A 23,186-nucleotide genomic window follows, 5' to 3' on the forward strand; every position below is an offset into this window, starting at 1 on the left:
CTGTTGAGTTGTATAAGTTGCTTGTATATTCTAGAGATTAAGCCCTTGTCAGTTGTATCATTTGAAACTATTTTCTCCCATTCTGTAAGTTGTCTTTTTGGTTTCCATTGCTGTGAAAAAGCTTTTCAGTTTGATGAGGTCCCATTTTTTAATTTTTGCTCTTATTTCTGTTGCTTTGGGAGACTGACCTGAGAAAATATTCATAAAGTTGATGTCAGAGAATTATTTGCCTATGTTCTCTTCCAGGAGTTTGATGGTGTCCTGTCTTATATTTATGTCTTTAGGCCATTTTGAGTTTATTTTCATGTGTGGTGTGAGGGTGTGCTCTAGTTTAATTGATTTATATGCAGCTATCCAGGTTTCCCAGCAATGCTTCCTGAAAAGACTGTCTTTTCCCCATTTTTCATTCTTGCCTCTTTTGTCAAAGATTAATTGACCATAGGTGTCAGGGCTTATTTCTGGGTTCTCTATTCTGTTCCATTGGTCTGTATGTCTGTTTTGGTACCAGTACCACACTGTCTTGATGACTGTGGCTTTGTAATATTGCCTGAAGTTTGAGAGAGTTATGCCTCCTGCTTGGTTTTTGTTCTTCAGAATTGCTTTGGCATTCTGGGTCTTTTGTGTATCACATCTTTTTAATCTATTCATCTGTCGGTGGACATTTAGGTTGTTTCCATGTCTTGGCTATTATGAATAGAGCTGCAGTGAACATAGGGGTACATATATCTTTTTGAATGAATGTTTTGTCTAGATATATGCCTAAGAGTGGGATTATTGGATCATATGGTAGTTTTATATTTAGTTCTCTGAGTAACCTCCATACTGTTTTCCATAGCAGTTATACCAATTTACATTCCCACCAACAGTGTGGGAGGGTTCCCTTTTCTCCACACCCTCTCTAGAACCTGTTATTTGTTGACTTGTTAATGATTGCCATTATGACCAGGGTGAGGTGGTACCTCACTGTAGTTTGATTTGCATTTCTCTAATAATTAATGATGTTGAGCGTTTTTTCATGTCGCTGTTGGCCATCCATATATCTTCTTTGGAGAAATGTCTAAGTCTTCTGCCCATTTTCCAATTGGGTTGTTTGGTTTGTTGTTGTTGTTGTTGAATTGTATGAGTCATTTGTATATTTTGGAGATTAAGCCCTTGTCTGTTGGATTGTTTGAAAGATTTTCTTCCATTCTGTGTGTTGTCTTTCATTTTTTTAATGGTTTCCTTTGCTGTGCAAAAGTTTTTGAGTTTAATTAGCCCCCACTGGTTTATTTTTTTTAATTGATCTTATTCTAGAAGGTGGATCAAACAAGATGTTGCTGTGTCCATAACTGTTATTTATAGGAAAACTGAGGCCTAGAGACATTCAGAAGCCAAGACTTAACTTCTGTTTCTCTTTGTATTTTGAAGATAGTCACCTTCCCCTTTTGAGGGAAGAAAGGAATATAGGGATTGCAGGGACCAAAACACAAAATTGCACAGGTTAAAAATGTTCTCATATCATCTTTTCCACCTGCCCCCCAACTCTTTAGTAAATTGGAGTTCTCTTGTAGTGCAGTGGGTTAAGGATCTTGCATTGTCATTGCAATGGCTCAGGTCAATGCTGTGACACAAGTTTTATCCCTGGACTGGAAACTCCCACACACTACAGGTGCAGCCAAAAAACAAATAAACAAAAAAATGATGAACAAAAACCCATAACTCTTTGGTAAATCTTTGATTCCCAGGAGAATCTATTTTTAACTAAAGAGTTCCTTATAAGAAGTCTGTGCAGAATCAGTTTCTCCAGAATTGGAGCCAGCTCTGGGCACCTCCTGAGTGCTTGGCAAACATTCTCTACTGAGGTCACACCAGCTGCCTCCTCCATTTAGCAAAGCCTCCTTCTTCCAGCACTTAGCACTGTGTGGGCTCCATGGCCACATAACCCCTGTGCAAACTGACCTCTGCCAACATCCAGTCTTATGGCCAGAAGAAAGCCCTTCTGTTCCTCTGAAGTGACTGGACAGAAAGGCAGTGACTGCATGTGTAGACTTAGTCTGACCTGAACACAGATGGACAGGACTCTGCTCGGGTCAAGCCAGGACAAGGAGAGACCAGGTAAGGAATGAGTGCCTGCCTCCCACCATCGCCCTCTGACACTTACAGGCCCTGCTCTGGATTCCTCCTTCTCCTCCACAGACATGCAGGCTGATCATTCCTGAGCACTGTCTCCTTGAGCCCAGAGTGACAGCTAGAGAAAATGAGGCAGATTCTGTGTGGCCCCAGAGTCCTGGGGGCCTGCAGGGCATTTGGGTAGGACCAGACCAATAGCCGTTCCTCTCAGGTTAAAAGGGAGCAAACTTTCTTTATTAGGGGCCTTCTGCAGGTGATGGCTTGCACCAGTGAGCCACTCTGGGCTCATGAAGGAGGCGCACCTGTCTTTTTCCCTAGACACATGATGCCGATGGTCACCTGTTCTGCCTACAGGAGCAGGCTTTGCTCTCTTTCTAAATACTCTTGCTCAAAAACTTTCTATGAGTCACCACTACCAACAAAAGAATGACATCTAGAACTTTCTTTTCTTTTTTTTTCTTTTTCTTTTTCTTTTTTTTTTTTTTTTGTCTTTTTTAGGGCTGTACCCATGGCACATGAAGGTCCCCAGGCTAGGGGTCAAATCAGAGCTGTAGCTGCCAACCTATGCCACAGCCACAGCAACAGCAACAGCAACAGCAACGCAGGATCTGAGCCATGTCTGCAACCTACACCACAGCTCATGGCAGCACTGGATCCTTAACCCACTGAGTGAGGCCAGAGATCAAACTCGCATCCTTATGGCTACTAGTTGGGTTCATCACCACTGTGCCACCATGGGAACTCCTAGGACTTTCTTTAATATTCTTTCTGAATATTGCTCAGGCTTGTTTCACCTGACAAAAATGCCCTTTCCTGCTTCTTTATTCCCTGGGTCCTTACCTTTCCTCAAGGGCAAGTTCAAATTTTTCCTACTGCAGGCAGCCTCTTCTGGCCTTCGAGCCCAGGGTGGCTATGTTCCCAGAGCATCCTATTTTCATACCTGTCCTCGAGTGTGACATGATCAGTCTGAGACCGTTTGCTTGACCTTTCCCTCTCACCCAGCTTTGGCTGTGCGCTTGTTGGGCAGGGCTTGACATTTCAGTCTCTGAGGTTGCTGTGCCATGGGTCACAGCACTTGCAGTAGATCCACTGTGAACTAAGGGCCAGCCACGTGCTAAGACATTTATCTCATTTAGTCTTCAACACCACCGTTGGAGGAAGAAATTATTATGCTTCTAATTTTACAGGTGGAGACACTCAGGCTTCGAGGGATGAATTTAACCCCATTCCTACAGCTAACATGTGGCAGAACCAGTGTGCAAACCCAGGTCTATAACTCTTCCATGTCTAGACCTTAAAGTAACTGGACTCTGTTCAATCACGTTTGAGACAAGGACAGTGTCATCCTCTCAGAGGGAGCTAGTAACAAAGAGCCAACTCTGTACAAAAGGCTCCTGGCAGTCTTACTCTGTGTAAGAGAGAGGGAGAGTCAAAAGCAGGAAGATAAAACCTGGCATCCGGTGGAAACCAGAGGCACAAGTTTTAGCAGCAGAAACTGCAACAAGTTGAGAAATGTGCTCTGAACACAAGGGCTCTGAGAATGCAAAGCACTGAGTCAGACTCTTAACGTCTTCTTACCAAGATAATGCCTAAAAGACGGGATCTGTTGAGAACACTAAGAACCTAAATATTACCTCCCTTGAAATGAAGATCCTTTCATGTCATATTTATCCTTATTTTGTGTCTCTTCATCATGAGATAGTCATGTCTAGTTTGTTGGCCAGAAGTTCTGAATCATCTTGACATATTAATTTCTATGGCTGATTTTTTAAAATCTTTCATTACTTGGAGAGTATACAGTTTGCTTTATTTCAGGTTCTCAAAAGTGTATTCACTCATATGTTTGTTTTAGGAAATTGAACTTCATCAAGGAACATAGGAACATAAAGAAGCCTTTGAAACACGTAATGGAGAATTTTGATTTTCTAGGCCAGTAGCATCTCCCAAAAGGCTGAGTTCTGATGGGACAGGCTGATTTGCATCACAGCCCTGTCACTTGCCAGGGTGACCTTGAGCAAGTGGCTTATCCTGTCCATGTCTCCATTCTTCTTCAAATGAGATAGTAATAGAATCTACTTCACAGGTAATAGAAGACGCAAAGAAACACTGTCATTTTGTAAACATTTCAATATTTGTACCCCCTTTGTCCCTGTTGACATCTGTGTGATAGCCCAGAGTGTGAATATGCCATAATTAACTGTCCCCTTACTGATGAGCATCAGGTGTTTCCAGTTATTAAACAAGACAAGCAGAGTTCCTGCCCTGAAGGGTTACCATCTAGTGGAGGGAGGCAAAAAGAATAAATGAACAAGATAAATTGTGCTGTATTAAATTTCATTTAACTTAATAACCAGAGCAACACAGAAGCAAGTCAATGGATGAAAGGCACATATGTTACCAAGGGTGATCCGGCAGGGCTTCTGGAGAGAATGCTGTTGGACAGAGCCATGACAGGAGAAAGAGCCAGCTAGCCACAGAATGAGAAGTCAAGGACTTTGGGCAAGGGAACAGCAAGTGCAGAATCCCTGATGTATGAAAGAATTTAGCCCATTCTGAGTGTGGAAGGCCATGAGATAGACCCTGATATTTAGGGGTCTGATGAAATCAGCACCACAGATCAATAAGAAAAGAACAAACTCTTTAGTAGATGACATGGACACCAGTGGCTGACCGTGTAGCGTGAAATACAACAGCATCTCCACTTCACAAGCTGAGCTGTGTTCCAGGGAAGGAGAATGTGAAGGACCATGGCAAGAAGGACAAGCCACCAGAAGCTGTGGGAGAGTTTTCCTCAGGGCCGTTGCTAAATCTTGTTCATGTTTTTAGGAAATCGTTTGTGCTCTTCTGTGGGGAATGGCTTATAGCAAGGCAAAAGTGGAAGCAGGAAGACCAGTTAGGCTAATACAGTAGAGATGAGGGAGATAATGGCTTGGGCTAGAGCAGTGGCTGGGATGCTGAGGGAAAGCTGGAGGGAAAACAGTTTCCCCTGAGTGCAGAGGGCTGAGGACCTGACCATTATCACCCTTGGTGCCCAGGAGCCGCAAGCTTATCTTCTCATTATTTCTCTGAACCCACCAAGCCTTTCCCATTCTCTCCTCGGAGAAAGGCAATCATTATTCAGCTTTCCCAGAGTTTTCCAATTTAATAGCTGCAGTGAAATTTGATTGTTATTTCAACTTCTCTGAATACCAATGACTTTGAGCATCTCCTCAAATGCTTATTTGTTTGGGGGGTTTCCCCTTCAATAAACTGCAGGTTCGAACCTCTACTTTTGTGTCAGCGTGGCCATCTTTTTCTTGTGCAGTATGTAAGAATTCTTTGTATATACTAGACACTGTGTCCTCTTGGGATTTGCAGCAGCATTGTGAATATCTTCGTGAAAGATACTGGAATCCAGCATTCTGTCAGCTATCTAGTCCCTGTTTCTCTGTGTTCCTAGTTGACAGAAATCTGTAATTCTTTTTTTTTTTTTTTTTTTGTCTTTTTGTCTTTTTGTTGTTGTTGTTGTTGTTGCTGCTATTTCTTGGGCCGCTCCCGCAGCATATGGAGGTTCCCAGGCTAGGGGTCCAATCGGAGCTGCAGCCACCGGCCTACGCCAGAGCCCCAGCAACGCGGGATCCGAGCCGCGTCTGCAACCTACACCACAGCTCACGGCAACGCCGGATCGTTAACCCACTGAGCAAGGGCAGGGACCGAACCCGAAACCTCATGGTTCCTAGTCGGATTCGTTAACCACTGCGCCACGACGGGAACTCCCAGAAATCTGTAATTCTTATGTACTCATTTAGAAATGATTTTCTTCCTTACGGTACATGGATTGAAAATGATGTTTAAGAAATCCTTCCTACCCCCAGACCACAAATTGATCCTCCTATGTTATCTGCTATTACCTTTACAAGTTTCCATTTCTTTTATTAATCCCTTTTATGGGATTATCCTCTGAGTCACTCATAACCATATCATCTATTTAAAAAAATCTGTTCTTTTTCTATTGATTTGTGGTGCCAATTTTATCATGTATTAACTGCCCTTAAATGTCAAGGTCTGTCTCTGGCCCCTCTTTTTAGTACCATTGGTCCTATTCTTGCACTAGCAAGCTAGTGCTTGTGTTAGTGTGACTTTGTAGTCTATTTTAGTATCCAGCAGTAAGACTTTCCTCTTTACTATTATTTTTTAAGAGTGAGTTTGTTATCCACAGAAATTTATTAAGAGGAAGAAATCTGGAATATGTTTTGGAGGTGGCGCCGTGCTTATCAGAATCTTTAACTTTTCTCCAGTTTTATATTTCTATGTATTTAAATCTGTCAATATTTCCTTATTGGTTTCTAGGTTTTCTACCTTGTTTAGGAAAATCCTCCTCATCCTCATAATTCTCAAATATTTTATTTTAAATCTTTCCTTCTATAGTGTTATTTTAATGTTTATATATTTAATCTATCTGGAATTTATTGTGCAGTAAAGAAGTTGGGATCTAACTTTTTTATTCCAAATGGTAAGCTAGTTTTTCCAAAAATGAATGGTCCATCTTTCCATTGCCGATCTGAAACATTTCCTTCATTGTAACTGAAATTTCATATTTACAGGGGGCTGTTTTTGGGCTCTGCTTGGAAGGTATTGGAATCCAGAATCTGTTAGGGTAGAAGAGCATTAGATGTGTTTGAGCAGGAGAATGACAGGTTGAAGGGATGACTACAAAGCTCACTAGCCTGCTAAAAATAAAGTATAAAACACACACACAGCTCACTGGCCACCCAGGTGTGTGGAGGAGGAACTCATGAGAGGCAAGAGGCTGAGAATCAGATGTTGCTGATGAGGTGGGAGGGAAGGACAGCACCAGAGGCATCTTGAAAGAGGACAGGTGAAGAATTCACCCTTGGGGGTTAGCCTGGGAGTGATATCAGCTGAGCCATCGGGAGGAACGCAGTTTCAGTGCTGTGTTACCTGAGGCCAAGAGGCTGCTGGTGGTCACCCTTATCAATGGGCCGGTCATAGCCAGAGATGGAGGCTCAGAGGAGCAGGATGGGGGTGTCCTGGGAGATCTCAGGCTCTCTGCTCAATAAAGAGGAGAGGATGGCGGGTAGAAAAAAATCCAGTCCTCTCCACTTTGTGCAGAGATGGCTTCAGAATTTCCACTGGAAGGAGCTCTGGGGGCAGGGATGTTAACTTGGAGCATCAGTTGTGTACCAAGAGCACTGTTGTGGCTTTAATGGTATGTTCATTCTGAGACACCCTGGATTAGAGGAGAGACTGCATCGTGTGGACGTTGCCTCATGCCTGGCACTCCTTGCCTTCCCAGCCCACTCCCCACTGTCCCCACAGGACAGTCCTCTGTCCCCTCCTGCCCTACTTAGAGTCCACACTGGACCATTCACTCCTTAATTCACCCTCTCTTCTCCCCTCACTAGATCACAAATTCTTTGCAGTTTCCTTCCAGACCGCACCCTGTCAGCACAGAGCCGGGCAGTCAGTCAATGCTGGCACATGGTCCATTCTGTTTGCTGTTGGATCAGGTCCCACTGGGGTCAGAGGCTGTGCAGAGGATGAGGAGAAGGAAACTTCCACCCACCGCCTGTTAGCCTCTTCATTCAACTAGAGTGAGGCCCTGCTCTTGAGGAGTTTGTGGACAATGAGGAAATACAAGGACTGGAGACCCAGATTTTCCATACGCTCCCTAGGACAGATGGATAGAGTGGGGTGGTGTGGCTAGGCTCCTTCATTGAGAAAAGGATCAGGTTCCAGGCTATGGGGGATGCCTTGGAGTTTGGGCTTGCCCTGGGCCTACTTGATGGTGAAGGGTGAAAGAGTGGAGGAAATGGGGAGACAGGTGAGGTGGCCCCCTGGATCTCACCATCGCCCTCACCTCATCATTTTCAGGACACTCCAGTACTGTGGGTGGGGTTGTCTACAACACCAGTCAGCATTGCCTTACTGAAATTCATCTCTGATCATGTCACTCTGCTGCTCACAAACCATCTATGCTCCCCATTGCCTAGAAAATAGTCCAAATTTAAAGCCTGCCTTTTAGGATTTCCTGTTGTGGCTCAGCTAGTTAAGAACCCGACATAGTGTCTGTGAGGAGGCAGGTTCCATCCCTGGCCTCGCTCAATGGGTTAAAGATCCAGCGTTGCCGTAAGTTGCGGCCTAGTTTGCAGACATGGCTCAGATCTGGCATGGCTGTGGCTGTGGTGTAGGCCATCAATTGCAGCTCCGATGTGGCCCCTAGCCTTGGAACTTCCATATGCTGCTTTTTTCCTAAAATGAGAAAAGACAATAAAAAATAAAATAAAATAAAAAGGCATGCCTTTTAAAGGTCACAACTATCAGGCCCTAATGTATTTTTCCAGATTGGTTCCTTCACAGAGCCTCCCTCTCTCTGCTCAGCTTCCAACGCTCTCTGTGTCCCACTCTCCACCTCCTACATCTCCCCCCACAACACAACTCACTGCTTCAATACCAGACCACTTACATACCTGAGCATACCCTGCTTTCTGGCCTCCCTCTTCCTGCTTGTGCTGTTCCTTCTTCCCGTCATGCCTTTCCCACCTCTCATTTGCTATTGCAATCCCATCTATCTTCCAAGACCCAATTCACATGCCACCTCCTCCATGAAGCCCTCTCAAACCCACATTCCCTTTCCAGCAAACACCCATTTCCCTGCTTCTGTGCCCTCAAGCCAGTTATTAGCTCCATAAACCACAGATATTTACAAATGTTGATCCTTCTAGGATACTCTCTGTTACCATGGGAGACTCAGCCCTCTGTGCCTTGGGAGGGTTGGAAGAATTTGGCTCCCCTACTGGAGTGTCAGCAGCTTCCTGCCTGGAATTTCCTCTCTCTGTAGCATGTATGCAATAGGTGCTCACTAGGTGTTGTAAATTAAATCAAATTTAGCAGATTCCACCGAGGGAGTGGCTGCTGAGTTTGTGTCCTTGGCAGGGGGGTATGGCAGGGAAGAATGGGAACTGGGAGGAATCCAATATCCCCTCTGGAGGGCCTGACAAGCAGAGGGTGACAGGGTGGGGACATCCTCCCCCTGGCACAGGAAGAGGCCCCACAGGTACCACCGACCAGGTTGCACCCTTGCATTTGAGCCCAGTCAGCCCTGCATACAGATCTCACCCTGAGTTTCATAAAATCACTTTAATCCGTGGGCCAGAAAAGCTGGTTGTGGGGCCCCAGGCAATAGCTCAGGCAGGAAACTCCCAGTGCACCCAGCTAGGCAGCCGAGCAAGCAGAGCCGCCTCACCAGGCCCCCGAGTGAGCCAGCCACTAGCCTAGAGATAGAGATCAGCTGGGTGGGTGGAGCAGGAGCATCCTCAAAGCTGCCCTGAGCCTGGGCAGGAGCTGGGCACACCTGGCCTCCAGAAGGGAGATCAGGGAGCACTTGCCCTTGACCATGTCCTCCCCAAAGATTCAGGCCATTACTTTCTTCATCCTCTCACTTTGGGAGTCCTGGCTGCAGTCTCCTGCCTCTCTCGAGGTCCCTGCTGCTTCTGAGGTGTTCCCAGGACACCTAGTCACGGGACTAAATAGAACCAAGAGGGAGGGCACATTCCCCAGAGACCACCTCTGAGCCATGACCTCCACAAGCTGCAGAGAGAGGGCTTTCCCACTGTAGCAGGGCTAATCCTAAAGCCACAAGAGGCCAGCAGCCTCTTCCTGGCATTCCCTATTTCACTAGAAAGACTGGTCATTCTGAGCTTCCAGGGGCAGCAAACAGCTGGTCCTGCAGGTCCCTGCATTTGCAGGATCTGAAGACCTGAGGGTCCCCTGATGCTAAGAGGCCTAGGCCCCTGCCTACCCATCAAAGCCCCTCCCCCTGGGCAATCCCAGCCACTGCCAGGAGTCTTGCAGAGGGCGGGGCTCTGAGTCAGTATAAGTTTCCCATCTCACCACCCAGCTGCAGAGTCACGCAATGCTCCAGAAGCAGGTGCCTGTGTGGGTCTCCCGCTTCCCGGGGGACCCACACCAAGCAGAAGATGGCAGGCCCCCAGCCGCCTGTACCTTGGAGGTGAGGGAGCAGGGTTGGGTGGGTGGGCCAGGAGCTGAGGGTGGAGACGGGCTCAGGGAGGGTTGGGAGCACTGCAAAGACATGAAGCAATTCAGCTCAGGCAGCCTCTGCCTGGAGACGTGGTCTGGTCCACTTGGGACTGGGCTCCTGGGTGGATGGCCTGGCTGCGGGTACCCACTGGCTTGACAAGATGCTGTGGAGGGGCCACTGCCAAGGGTGGGCCACGTTGGCCTGTCTTATTGGTGAGTAGGCTTTTATCCTGTGGACATCCTAAATGCCTGCTGTGAGAGCGTGGAGTGTGGTGTCTGGTGAGGGTCGGTGCCATTACCAACCTTTCGCCATCCACCAAGAAGCACCTCTCCTGGGTCTGTGGTCAAGACTCCTGGGTCTACACAGCCCCTCACAGGGAGACCCCAGGTTCATGGGTCAGGTGGCCAGGTGGCTCTAGCCCAGCTCTGCCTCCACTTCCCCATCGTATCTCAATCTGCCAATTAGCTGTAGGCTTGCCTTGCCCAGAGCTGTCAGCTGCAACTTCTCCCTCCTTACCTCCACCACCTCCCCCCTCCCTCCCACCCCGGCTAACACTAAGTCTGTAATGAGGAGTTCCCTTGTGGCACAGCAGAAATGAATCCAACTAGGAACCATGAGGTTGCAGGCTCCGTCCCTGGCTTCGCACAGTGGGTTAAGGATCCAGTGTTGCCGTGAGCTGTGGTGTAGGTCACAGATGAGGCTCAGATCCCGAGTTGCTGTGGCTGTGGTGTAGGCCAGCAGCTACAACTCCGATTTGACTCCTAGTCTGGGAACCTCCATATGCTGTGGGTGCAGCCCTAAAAAAATTAAAAAAAAAAAAAAAGGTCCCAGAATGAGACAAGCGATGCCCTGAAAGCCGCCATCCCTTGGGGTAGGAGGTGAGGACCCTGCTCTGCATCCACGGATCCCAGGAGAGGAACTCTGTGCTGTGTGGCACCTGGGATCCTGCTGCCCTGGGGCCAGGGTAGACATTGCTTTCTGGGCTGTGTTTCCTCAGAGCCCTCAGGGGGCCAGAAGGGCCTCTGGTCCACACGGGCTCCTGCCTCTCTGGTCTCGGCGAGCCTCCAGGAGCCTGGGCCAAGAGAGACTGCCACAAAGGGGACAGAGCTTACCTTGAAGCAGCAGCTGAGGCCATTGGGAGCTGTCCCATCCCTTTCCGGTCCTAGAGGTTCCATGACTCAGAGCTGGGACTTCTTGCCCAGACCCCTCACCTAGCTTGGATGATAAAGAGGAAATCCACCATGACGGCTTCTCCCAGATGACCCTGATCTGGGGTGCTGCTCAGACTAGCTGGAAAAGGTTCTGGGTTCCCCTAAGGTCCATATCCCAGTAGTCTCCTTTTAGGGAGAGTCCTTGCCTCCTGGAAGCTATCACTGGCCGGTGTGAGCTATGACCTGGGTGTTGCAGGGAGATGGATACACCCAGCTCCGGCATCACCAGCAGGGCCTGTCCTGAAAAGCCCTGAGGTTCCCACAGGCTCCCTGGGTGCAGTCTTCTGTCCCCAGCACCCAGCCCTCATAGGCTGTTTGCTTAGGGTATGCCTGATCCAGGCATGAGCCTCAGACCCACCACCTTGGACACAGGGTTGTCAGACCCTCCTCCCAACCTGGGTGGGAGCTGGACCGTGGGAGCCCATCTGTAACTAAATACTCTTCTGATGAAATTGTGACGATAGCTAGATTCTTGGGGTGCGGGCGGAGCACCGAAATGGGAGTTAGCAGTTTTCCTCCTGCCTCTGCTATTAACTAGTCTAGTACATGACCTGGAGCAAGTTTTTAATTGATTTAGTTAAATCCCAGTGAGAGGCAGCCTCCAGGTGGATGGAAAGGGCTGCCCTGTGGTCAGGTGGACCCAGACCTGAGTCCCAGCCCCGCCCCTTCTGGGCCACCTGACCTTGTGTGAGCAGGAAGCTCTTGAATCTCCTCCACAAAGCAGGATGGATCCTAGTACCTTCCTCAGAGCGTGTCTTTGGTGGGGGGATGGCGCTAGGTGAGAATAGATGCAGTGCGCCCCAGGCAGAGGAGGATAAAAAAGGGTGTTTCCAACCTCCCTGCCAAAGTCCTAGCTATAAAGTTTAGGGTTTTTTTTTTTTTTAGGGGTGACATTGGATTGCAAAACAGCCAATCCTGAGAGTCGAGGTCTTTTCTAAAGGAGCTGCAAGATCCCTCTGCCCTCTGGAGGTCTCGAGGGAAATGGAGTCTTGCAAGACCTGCTCCAGGGACCAAGGCCAGGGGAGGAGACTAGAGCCGGGTGTGTCTGCAGGCTGAGCAGTGTCTTCCCAGAAAAGTGTCATCCAGTCATCCTCCCTGAGCAGCCACCCTTCTGGACTGTTTGCCAAATAGTCCCTGCTTGAGCTTCATCCCCCTAAGTGGCCCCAGGACCCTCCAATGCCCCTCTGAACCAGAGGAATCATTCCCATCCCTGGTCCAGGACTACAGCCTAGCTGTCCTGGTGCCTGGCCTCGCCTGTTGTTAAACTGTTACCCTGATGCCCAGATGGGACATCCTGCCCAAGGAATGGGATTGTCCAAATCCCTAAAATTCTTACCTGGACCCCATAAACTACCTGTCAACTTTAAAAAATACACACAACCTGAAAGTTGAGAGTTAAGTTTTATTTGGGGCAAAATTAGGACTTAAGCCCGGGAGACGTCATCTCAGGCAGCCCTGAGAAAATCCTCCAAGGAGGTGAGGTTAGGAGCTCGGATCTATAGGAGTTTTTGCAACAAAGGGCAGGCAGCAGGAACAAAAGAGGCCTGGGCTCACTGAAGTCATTCCTTGGATGTGCATCTCTGCTATCAGGGCCAGTATCCTGAGTTTTCACAGCCTGCAGGACTCAATGGCTCTCACCCTTGCAGATGATCGTGGCATTCTTTGTTTTATCCTTAACTACAGTCCAGACGTGGTATTTCAGATAGCTCTGAAATATTGCCCCAAGAGGAAAGGGGGGACATCAGGATAGGATGAAGGTGAAAGGGAGGTGCATGCAGCCATACGCATGTTTTACAAAATCTGTTTCTGATCTCGTGAAGATTACTACTAGTCGCAAGGAGCAGACATCGCCTTGAAGGATTTTAGTGTTTTTCTAGATATGAGGAGATGCAAGAAATGGGCACATAAAATCTTCTCCAAAAATCTCTGACTATCTGAAGACCCATTCTTCCAGTTTCCCCAGAGCACAGAGCGCTTTCACTCCTGATTTTTACCCTGAGCTCTGCTCTGGGTGTGCTGTGTGTCTGCAGCTACCATGGCTCATGATTTAATCCATGGAGAGGCTGATGGCAAGTGCAGAACTCCAGTTCACAAACCCCATACACTTGGGTTCCCTAAACTCTGGTTCCCATAGTCACAGACATGGTATTCTGTTTATTACATCTTTCTACTGTGCATCAGTTACCTCCGGGGCCATGAAGTTTACTTGTGTCTAGCACCACTGCAACTGAGCAAACTATGTTCACTCATTTTAATCCCAGAAGGTCATTTTTCACAGCCCTGGTGCCTGGAATCATCTGGGCCCAAGATCCGAGTCTGGGGTTCCCACCGCTTTCCTCCCCACAAGGCTCCTCAGGGCTCTTTCTCAAACCTGCTGGGCTCCGTCTCCGTTGTGGCAGATGTAAGAGCACTGTGCAGAGGGCTTTGAAATTGAGAGTCTCCTGCAAATTCCTGAGCTGGAGGTGTGATCTGAGGCTCTGGGTTGACCACAAAGGAGCCTCTGTAGCTGCTAGAAAGTGAGAACTTCTCCAAGAACCTTTACCGCTCTGATGAGTTCATGTGTTTGGGCTACTTAAAAAAGGGAAATGACGGGATGTGTTAGAAGAGCATTGTAAGCAGAAGGACGGCCAGAGTTTTGGGGGCATTTTGAGGCTTTGGGGGGAATACAGAGCATAAAGAAGAATCTGCCAAGAAAATAGATTTTCAGAGGACAAGACCGAGCATGAAGAGACTGGGGCAAGTGGAACCCATCTCTGTGTTTGTGAAGGGTCATTCTGAGGTAAGGTGACAGTGTACTCCATGGTTACAAACATGGGCTTAAGAATTAGCACTGGAGGGAGTCCCATTGTGGCTCAGTGGAAACAAACCCAACTAGTATCCATGAGGATGCATGTTCAATCCCTGACCTCAGTCAGTGGGACAGGGATCTGGTGTTGCCTTGAGCCGTGGTGTAGGTCACAGACGTGGCTCGGATCCCACTTGGCTGTGGCTGTGGCATGGGCCAGCAGCTGTATGTCCAATTGGATTCCTAGCCTGGGAACTTCTACATGCCACAGGTGTGGCCCTAAAAAAAAAGGAAAAAAAAGAAGAATTAGAACTGGATTCAAACTTAGTTCCTTTTGATTCTAGCTCCGTGTCAAAAGACTAAGGGTCAGGTTTTCCATCTGTAAAGGGAGACTAATGATAACTCCTTCATGGTAGTAAGGATTGAACAAGATAAAATAGAGAGATTATACGCACAACATGTAGGGTGTGGTACACACTCACAGAGGGTAGCTGGTGTTGTTATTGGTACTGGGTTAGGATAGAAATAAATGGTCAGCCTCACTGGGAAGCATTGGGGTTAGATGACAGCAGAGAGCTTTTCCTGAAAGACAGGGAGACCTCGAGAGGGAAGCAGTGAATGCTCTCAGGAAAGACACAGGGCCCAGGGCAGCCCCTCCTGGAGGCAGGAGAAGGGCTGTGATGACTGAGAGGACTGTGACCCTGGGTTCAGAGACCTGAGGAGTGACCCTGCCTAAGCTGAGACCTTGGGCAGCTCCCCAGTTGAGCTCCAGCTGCTCTCTGAGAAAGTGGGCCAGGGGCACAGGCTTGGCCAGAACTGCTCTCCCGGATGAAAGATGACTTCTGCTTCCTCACCAGGTCAGGCTAGGATGCAGCTCTGCCCAGGTGGAGAGTGAGAAATGAGGGGCCACCGGGCCAGAGCAGGGCTGGCTAAAGGCCCAGCTCTACTTCCAGAACCAGAAGAGAAGCGGTGTGTGCAACCTCTGGCCCAAGATTCAAACCTCAAGATGTAATCCTGTTAGAGTCCTGTTTATTCACCCTGAAGATACTTGGTATTTCAGGTTTAATCTCACAAAAGGAATCCTCAGACCTATATGAGACTTTCAGTATGGCTTTTGTTCCTATTTTGAGGTATCTCCTGAGGAGACAGAAGAAAGAGTCCCTAAAATTGACTTACATGCCTATCTCAGAGACTAAAGGAGAGGCTTCCCAGCCATTGTCCTATTGTTCCTGGTTAGAATTAAGCTCCAGAAGAGGCTGGAAGGACAGACATCAAAATGATAACAGTTCTCAGGAGAAGGAAAAAAAAATGTAACTATGTGTGGTGATGGATAAGTAAATTTGTGGCAATCTCAATACAAAATACATATATCAAATCATTATGCTGTGTACCTCTAACTTATACAATGTCATGTCTCAATTATATCTCTCTCTCTTTTTTTTTTTTTTTTTGCTTTTTAGCGCTGCACCTGCAGCATATGGAAGTTCCCAGGCCAGAGGTCTAATCAGAGCTACAGCTGCTGGCCTACACCACGGCCACAGCAACGTGGGATCCAAGCCAAATCTGCGATCTACACCACATCTCAAGGCAACGCCAGATCATTAACCCACTGAACGAGGCGGGTACTAGTCGGATTTGTTTCCTCTGTGCCACAATGGGAACTCCTTAATTTTAAAAATAACAACACTTCGGAGTTCCCGTCGTGGTGCAGTGGTTAACGAATCCGACTAGGAACCATGAGGTTGCGGGTTCAGTCCCTGCCCTTGCTCAGTGGGTTAACGATCCAGAGTTGCCGTGAGCTGTGGTGTAGGTTGCAGACGCGGCTCAGATCCTGCGTTGCTTTGGCTCTGGCGTAGGCCGGTGGCTACAGCTCCGATTTGACCCCTAGCCTGGGAACCTCCATATGCTGTGGGATCGGCCCAAGAAATAGCAAAAAAAGACAATAAAATAAAATAAAATAAAATAAAATAAATAACTACACTTCTAGGAGTTCCCATCGTGGCGTAGTGGTTAACGAATCCAGCTAGGAACCATGAGGTTGTAGGTTTGATCCCTGGCCTCGCTCGGTGGGTTATGGATCCAGGTTGCCATGAACTGTGGTGTAGGTCACAGACGCAGCTCGGATCCTGCGTTGCTGTGGCTCTGGCACAGGCTGGTGGCTACAGCTCCGATTAGACCCCTAGCCTGGGACCCTCCATATGCCGCGGGAGTGGCTCAAGAAAAGGCAAAAAGACAAAAAAATAAAATAATAAAAAAAAATAAAAATAACAACACTTCTATTATAAAGATTTCATGAGATTTAGAAACTATAAGAAAAGTGTTGGGCAAGTAAGTGTTCAATAGATGTTATTAAAATATTTCTGATAATAGCCAAGGCAGATGAGGACAGTCTGAGTTGAAAAAAATTATTATTGAGTTCCCATCGTGTCTCAGCAGAAATAAATCTGACTGGCATCTAGGAGGACACAGGTTCAATCCCTGGCCTTGCTCAATGAGCTAAGGATCTGGTATTGTGGTGAGATGTGGTGTAGGTTGCAGATATGGCTCAGATCCAGCATTGCTGTGGCTGTGGTGTAGACTCAACCCCTAGCCTGGGAACCTCCATATGCCATGGGTGGGGCCCTGACAAGAAAAAAGAGAAAAAAAAATTATTATAACTTTTTAAAAACAACCGAAAAATGATAATAGAGATCCCCTCTGAGTGGTGGCATTATAGGGACTCTTTTTTTTTCTTCACACTCTGATGTTTTTCCCTAAACCCCAAGATTTTTTTAAAAAGAGAAAAATTGGGGGAGTTCCCTGGTGGTTTAGTGGTTAGGATATAGTGCTTTCACTGCTGCAGCCCAGGTTCAATCCCTGGTCTGGGAACTGAGATCCTACATCAAGACTCTGTATTCTGTGGCAAAAAGAAAAAGAAAAAAGAAAAAAAAAAGAAAAGAAAAAGAATTGCATCTTCTTAAAAGATTTTCAAGTGATTCTAGAGACATGGACTGGACCACGTGGCATGTAAAGAGTTCCAGTTCAGAGGCCTCTATAAACAGAGCTGTTGGGTGGGTTGGAGGAGTCTGAGGGTGCCTGCTGTGGACGTGGGCTGGGAGTGGACAGTAAAAAGACTGGCCTAGACCTGGGTCTTTCAGAGAAAGGGTTTCTAATCCCAAGATCCAAATAGGAAAGACATGGACAGGACAGGCACAAAGCTGTCCCTCTTCCGAGGTGTGCTGGCTCAAAGCAGGGTGAAGACAAAGCCCCTGGCCTCCACAGCCCCAGGGCCCCTGGGGACCAGAAGCGTCCTCCAGAGCCCAGAAACTGGGTGGAGGGGGAGGCTACTTGAGTCTGGGAGGTGGGAGCCAGTGCCAGATTGAGCTGCTTTCTCTGACAAGGCCATCTGCCACCGTTGCCTGAAGAGTGAGTCCACTGTCCTCTCAATCCACAGGAGAGGCTGTCTCCATGCCACCTGCTGACAGTGAGGGTCATCCGAATGAAAAACGTCCGGCGGGCTGATGTGGGTGAGTCACCCCTCCCACTTCCCTCCTCCTTCTCTGCTTATGGGGGCAGGAAGGAGATATGCCCTGGGGGAGAAATGGTCAAGTGTGGCTGTGTCTGTGTGCGTGTGTGTGTGTGTGTGTGTATACACATGTGTGTGCATGCATTCATGTGTGCGTGTGTCCTGTATTCAAGTTGTATTTCAGACTTTAGAATTTGTATCATTTTTCCAAGCCCTTCCCTCTAGTGGCCACCTTGGCACTACCCTGCAGTGGGCCTCATCCAAGAGCACTGATCACCTCCCTCTCTCCTCCCTACTCTCCCCTTCCTGAGATCTGTTCCAGGAGTACAGCTTCCCCCACGCTGGGCGCTCCTTGCTCCTGCGTGAGTTTAGGGGCTGGTAAGGGGAAGCCCTAAAGTACCTTGGAGCCAGTTCCTATCCAGCCCCAGTGCCCTTCTTAGGACGTGGATCTCAGGCGGGTTCGAGGGTGCATGCCAGGTGCCCCAGAGCACCCAGTTCCACACTTCAGCCCATGGATATGCTTTAACTCACCAGAGCTCTTTGTGCAGTGCCTTCTTGCAGCCTTACCTTCCCCTTCATCACAGCCCCTGCTGCATTCCCAGACCCTGGACACCCAGGGAAATCTCTGGCTTCAGGAAGAAATGAAGTCATCTGAGTGGGCAAGAAAACAAAAGCCCCTCTCTGGGCTGCCCTCTTCCTCCACCCCCGACCCCGACCATCCAGGGAGGAAGGGGGAAGCTTGGCCCTCAAGGAGGAGAAAGTTCTGTGCCAAGGCCCATGGCTGGGGGGTCCCCACTCACTAGTGACCACACAGGAATGGCCCAAGGGCTCCAGGTTCCCCAGAGCTCCAGGGTTTTTTTTGTTTTGTTTTGTTTTTTTAGGGCCTCAGGTGCAGCACATGGACGTTCCTGGCTAGGGGCCAAATCAGAGCTATAGCTGCTGGCCTACACCATAGCCACAGCAATGCCAGATCTGAGCTGCACCTGCAACCTACACTACAGCTCACACAACACTGGATCCTTAACCCACGGAGCAAGGCCAAGGATTGAACCCATATCCTCATGGATACTAGTTGGGTTCGCTACCTCTGAGCCATGATGGGAACTTCCCCAAAGCTCCATTACCATGCCCTCACCCCGGGGCTCACCTAGGCTGGGACAGCTGTGGTACAAGGGGAGGTATCTATGCCCAAAGTGATTGCAGAGCAGTAATAGAAGGTGGCATTCTGATCTTGTCACCACAGAATTCAGAAGTGGAGGAGGACACTGAAAACTGGGAGTAGCTAAGGAAGGTTGCTTTCAGGGCCTGGGGACTGAAGGGGCAGAGCATGAGCATCCAGAAGCTGGAGGGGAGGGGCCCTCCTGAGGGGGAGAGGGGAACCATGGGGCCAGATGTCCAAGTACCATTCCACCTCCCCACCCCCTGAGGGCAGGGGCTCACTTTTCACATGAAGGTTAACTGCCTGAAGCGGAATCCATGTCTGCCCCCAGGTCTGGATGCTAGGGGGCAGATGGACAAGCCCAGAGAAGGAAGCGGGAGCCATTCAGAGGATGGATAGGGATCTAAGTGACGGGCACCTGAGTACCTGAGGAAGTGATTGCAGGACTTTCTGAGAGATACTGGAGTGTGCAAGAGCACAGGCCAGAGAGGCTGAAACACCTTCTGCAATGCTGCACAGCAAGGAGGAAGGTGGAGGGTGGAGGACCCATGGCCCTGAGCCCCAGAGAGAGCAAAGGGGTCCAGCAGGATTCAGCCTGGGTCCCAGGAGGGTGACTGTCCAGAGCCTACAGCAGAGGACCAGTTCCAGCCAGTGTCGCTTTGGGCCCAGCTCTGCTGCGAAGCCGGCCAGAGGGCCAGAGACTTCTCTGGCTTTTCAGGGCCTTCCAGGCAGGCCACCAGAGAGTGATCAGAGGAGACTGGAAGTGTCCCCCAGACCTGGGGCCAGGCTGCCTCTCTTGCCATGTCACATGGGTCCTCAGCCACCTCACCCGACTCCCCTAGGGGACGGGATGGCCAAGGTTCCCACACACCCACAGCTGCCTCCGATTCTCTGGAGGCGTGTCTGTCCCCACCCTGCGGGTCATGCTTGCCTCACACCCTGGTGGCATGTCTGCACCTGTGAACTCAGACCTTCTCATCATCTAGGGCCCTTTCTTCTGTCTTCTCCTGGCCACCCCCATCACCTACGGGCCCCAGAGGTGGAGGTGGGATGGGGGAGCAGGCAGCCAGAGAAGGGGGCTGAGGTCTGCTCCTAACCCCTCCTCTCCCCCCTCCCCACACCCGCCTCTGGGATACAGGCTGCCCCCTGGGAGGACCTGATCCTCTTGTTATTTTCCTTATTCCCCTGAGGATCAAGGTGGGGGGAATCCATGATGTCTGGGGACTGTTGGCCCAGGTTAAATTGTGCCTGGATCCACAGCTGTCACCAGCTGGATCTGTTGCTGCCTTGCCTGAATTGGGACTATCCTGATGTCTTGCAGGTCCTGGGTTACCTCGGCCCAAATTGTTCCTTCTAGCTTGGATCAAAAATGAGCTCCTCTCTGGTTCAGTCTTGTAATGGGTGCCTGAGTATCCAAGATTTCCAGGAGCCTGAAAGGAATGAGATTCAGGGCTGCTGCCCCTATCCAGGAGAGCACCACCAAGCCCTGGGCCAGGACATGAGAGATCAGCTCAGAGATCTCCCAGCTGTCAGGGCTTTGTCTTCCTCTTGGGAAAATAAGTTAAAACTCAGACCAACACCCCAAGGCAGGTGTCTCTAAAGTATTAAGATAATGTTCTTGACACCTGTAGACCTCATTGAGTCACCTTGGCCACCCACATACTGGGAAAAGAGACATGCCATTCAAGTGACCAAGCTGTCTGTCATACAGTAAGGAACAAAAATTAGAATCTATCTATGCCTAAAAAATCCCCAGAAATCCCTGAAATCCTTAGACCTGGGTCATCTTCGCTTCACCACTCTTAGTTGCCAGCATGCTGGTCACTATCCTCACAGTCAGCTAATGATGCCCCAGGTTGTCATCTGGGCCCAGCACCTCCCTCCATCACCCTCACCTCCCCAGGATTAACCCCTCTTTGGCTGCACCCTCCTTCCCAACCTTGTGTGGGAGCAGGTGGAACAGATCTCTGGGAAAGGACTTGAAAACCAATTAACGGTTGAAATATGGGTGTCTGACCAATCCTGGCTCTTCCGGGTTATTTTTGTCTTAATTAGAGATTTAAGCCTTGGCTCAAAGATACCGCAGCTTACTTTAATGGATTTCACGGGACGATTTGAGGCATGGACTGAGGATAGGAAAGGGATTTTAGAGGGAAAGGGGCCTTTAGAGGTCCTTCAAATCATGCTAAGCAAGTGGGTGCAGGTTGATGGGGTCCCTGCCTGCAGGCTCCTCATGTACAGGAGTCAGACCAGCAGGAGGCACCCTGGAGTCCAGGAAAAGCCAAGGGAGGGTCCCAGGAAGACTGAGCAAGTCCCCAGGGAGTCCCCAGGGGCAGTCATTAGATATACCAACTTGCTTACCTATGTCTGGGGTGACTTGGCCCAGAATTTCTGATATAGACCAAAAGCAGGAAGTTGGCCTTTTCTATCATTCATTTGTTCAACAAATATCCAGTGGCACCAACACTGTGCTCCTGGGCTTCCCTGGGTTCAGGGCACGGTGGAGACAGATGTACTGACCCACCCTTGCAGGGCAGTGTAGCCAGTGCTCCACTGGGAGAAGAGCAGAGGGCTCTGGGCTAGGATAGGCACCTGGTCCAGACTTGTGGGCTCCGGCAAGGCTTCCGGGGGCAGTCCTTTCTGCAATCTGGAAGGGCTACCCAAGGAAGGGTAGCCTGAAAGAGGAAGAAAAGGCTGTTCATGGCAAGACAGCATGGCCTTCTGAGACCTGCAAAGGTTTGGGTTTGGCTCCAGGGGGTCTGGAGTGTGAACACACGTGTGCAAGTGTGTATTCCGTTTGCATGTGTGTGGGCACGTACCTATGCATATGTATGGCGTGTGTGTGTGTTTGGAGGCAGGGAAGGAGCTGGGGTGATAGGGAGGATGGAAAGATGAGGCTGAGGCTCAGCAAAAATAAATATGACTGGTATCCATGAGGATGCGGGTTTAATCCCTGGCCTTGCTCAGTGGGTTAAGGATCTGGCGTTGCTGTGAACTGTGGTGTTGGTTGAAGGTGCAGGAAAAACAGGTTGGGTATGGAAGGAAAAGATAGCGAATGAGTTCATCATTTTCTTTTGATTCTGTTGGATTTTAGTCATTCTTTGTTACTGGATTAATGATGATTGTGACATCTAAAGAACAGTGTTACCTTATCCCTGCTCAATGGGAGGAAGTCGTGAATTCTAATTCACTGAATGGCGAGCCCTTGAAGATGAATCGGCCATTGGGGATGACATCAGAAGCTAAGGATGCTGGTGATGCAAACTGTGGTTATTAAGTCTGATAAAGTTCTCATTACAGTGACAATGTAGGGCTAAGTCAGTCTGGGAGGGATACCTCTGGTTCCTCACCTGATACCTCACAGGATATTATTATTATTATTACTATTTAAAACAAATTGTTATTTCACCTTCATTTTCTAAGACACAGTATTTTGTTTGTTTTTTTAAGGCTGCACCCATGGCATTTGGAGGTTCCCAGGCTAGGGGTCTAATTGGAGCTGTAGCTGCCAGCCGACACCACAACCACAGCAATGCCAGATCCAAGCTGCGTCTATGACCTACACCACAGCTCATGGCAATGCCGGATCCTTAACCCACTGAGCAAGGCCAGGGATTGAACCTGTATCCTCATGGATACTAGTCGGGTTTGTTAACTGCTGAGCCACGACAGGAACTCCAGAAACAGTATTTTTTAATTGAAGTATAGCTAATTTACAGTGTCGTGTTATTTTTCTGATGTACAGCAAAGTGTTTCAGTTATACATGTATATACATTCTTTTCTATATTCTACTCCTTTATACTTTATTACAAGATATTAAATATAATTCCTGGGCTATACAGTAGGACCTTGTTGTTTTCTATTTTATGTATAGCAGTTTGTATCTACTAATCCCAAACTCCTAGTTTATCCCTTCCTCCTTTTCCTGCTTTGGTAGTTGTAAGTTTGTTTTCATTGTCTCAAAGGACTTTTTTTTTTTCTTTTCGTTTTTTAGGGTCACACCCGTGTCACACGGAAGTTCCCAGGCTAGGGGTTGAATCGGAGCTACAGCTGCCAACCTACACCATAGCCACAGCAACACCAGATCCCCAACCCACTGAGTGAGGCCAGGGATCGAACCCTCATCCTCATGGATTTTAGTCGGATTCATTTCCACTGTGCCAGACTTGATTACTCACAGGACATCATTAATTATAATTAGGAACTAGTTTGGATCTATCCTGTCAGTAAAGAACTCCCATCCCACCCAGCTTTACCAGGTAGAAGACTCTCTGACACCGGAAACTGTACTGGCTTTTCCCATTCTTTATGTATCGGGTGGGTACCCTGAGAATTACCCTGGCAGATTCCCAGAAGAATGACAAGGGTGACTCTG

At 48.5% G+C, this 23,186-nt stretch overlaps 1 protein-coding gene across 14 annotated transcripts in view; it reads left to right on the forward strand.

Moving 5' to 3' along the window:
• Positions 1-23,186, forward strand: part of PLA2G4E (phospholipase A2 group IVE) — a 76,256-nt gene that overhangs the window by 22,323 nt on the left and 30,747 nt on the right. For 11 of the 14 annotated variants that reach the window (XR_014813446.1, XR_014813449.1, XR_014813450.1 and 8 more), the window contains one exon: positions 17,580-17,652. Coding sequence is in view for 7 of the 14 variants with exons in the window: in XM_084973566.1 (XP_084829692.1) it covers positions 17,580-17,652 (73 nt within the window). In the remaining 7 variants the exon portion in view is untranslated. Of the gene's footprint in view, positions 1-9,476; positions 10,121-17,579; positions 17,653-23,186 lie in introns of those variants that run through there. The other 3 variants (XR_014813448.1, XR_014813451.1, XM_021097341.2) reach the window with 2 other exon arrangements.

The sequence above is a fragment of the Sus scrofa genome, chromosome 1 (genome assembly GCF_054392235.1).
Source record: "Sus scrofa isolate SSC_HxYL_T2T_F1_AM1 chromosome 1, Sscrofa_HxYL_maternal_Yorkshire_Landrace_v2.0, whole genome shotgun sequence".
In the NCBI taxonomy this organism is placed as follows: domain Eukaryota; kingdom Metazoa; phylum Chordata; class Mammalia; order Artiodactyla; family Suidae; genus Sus; species Sus scrofa.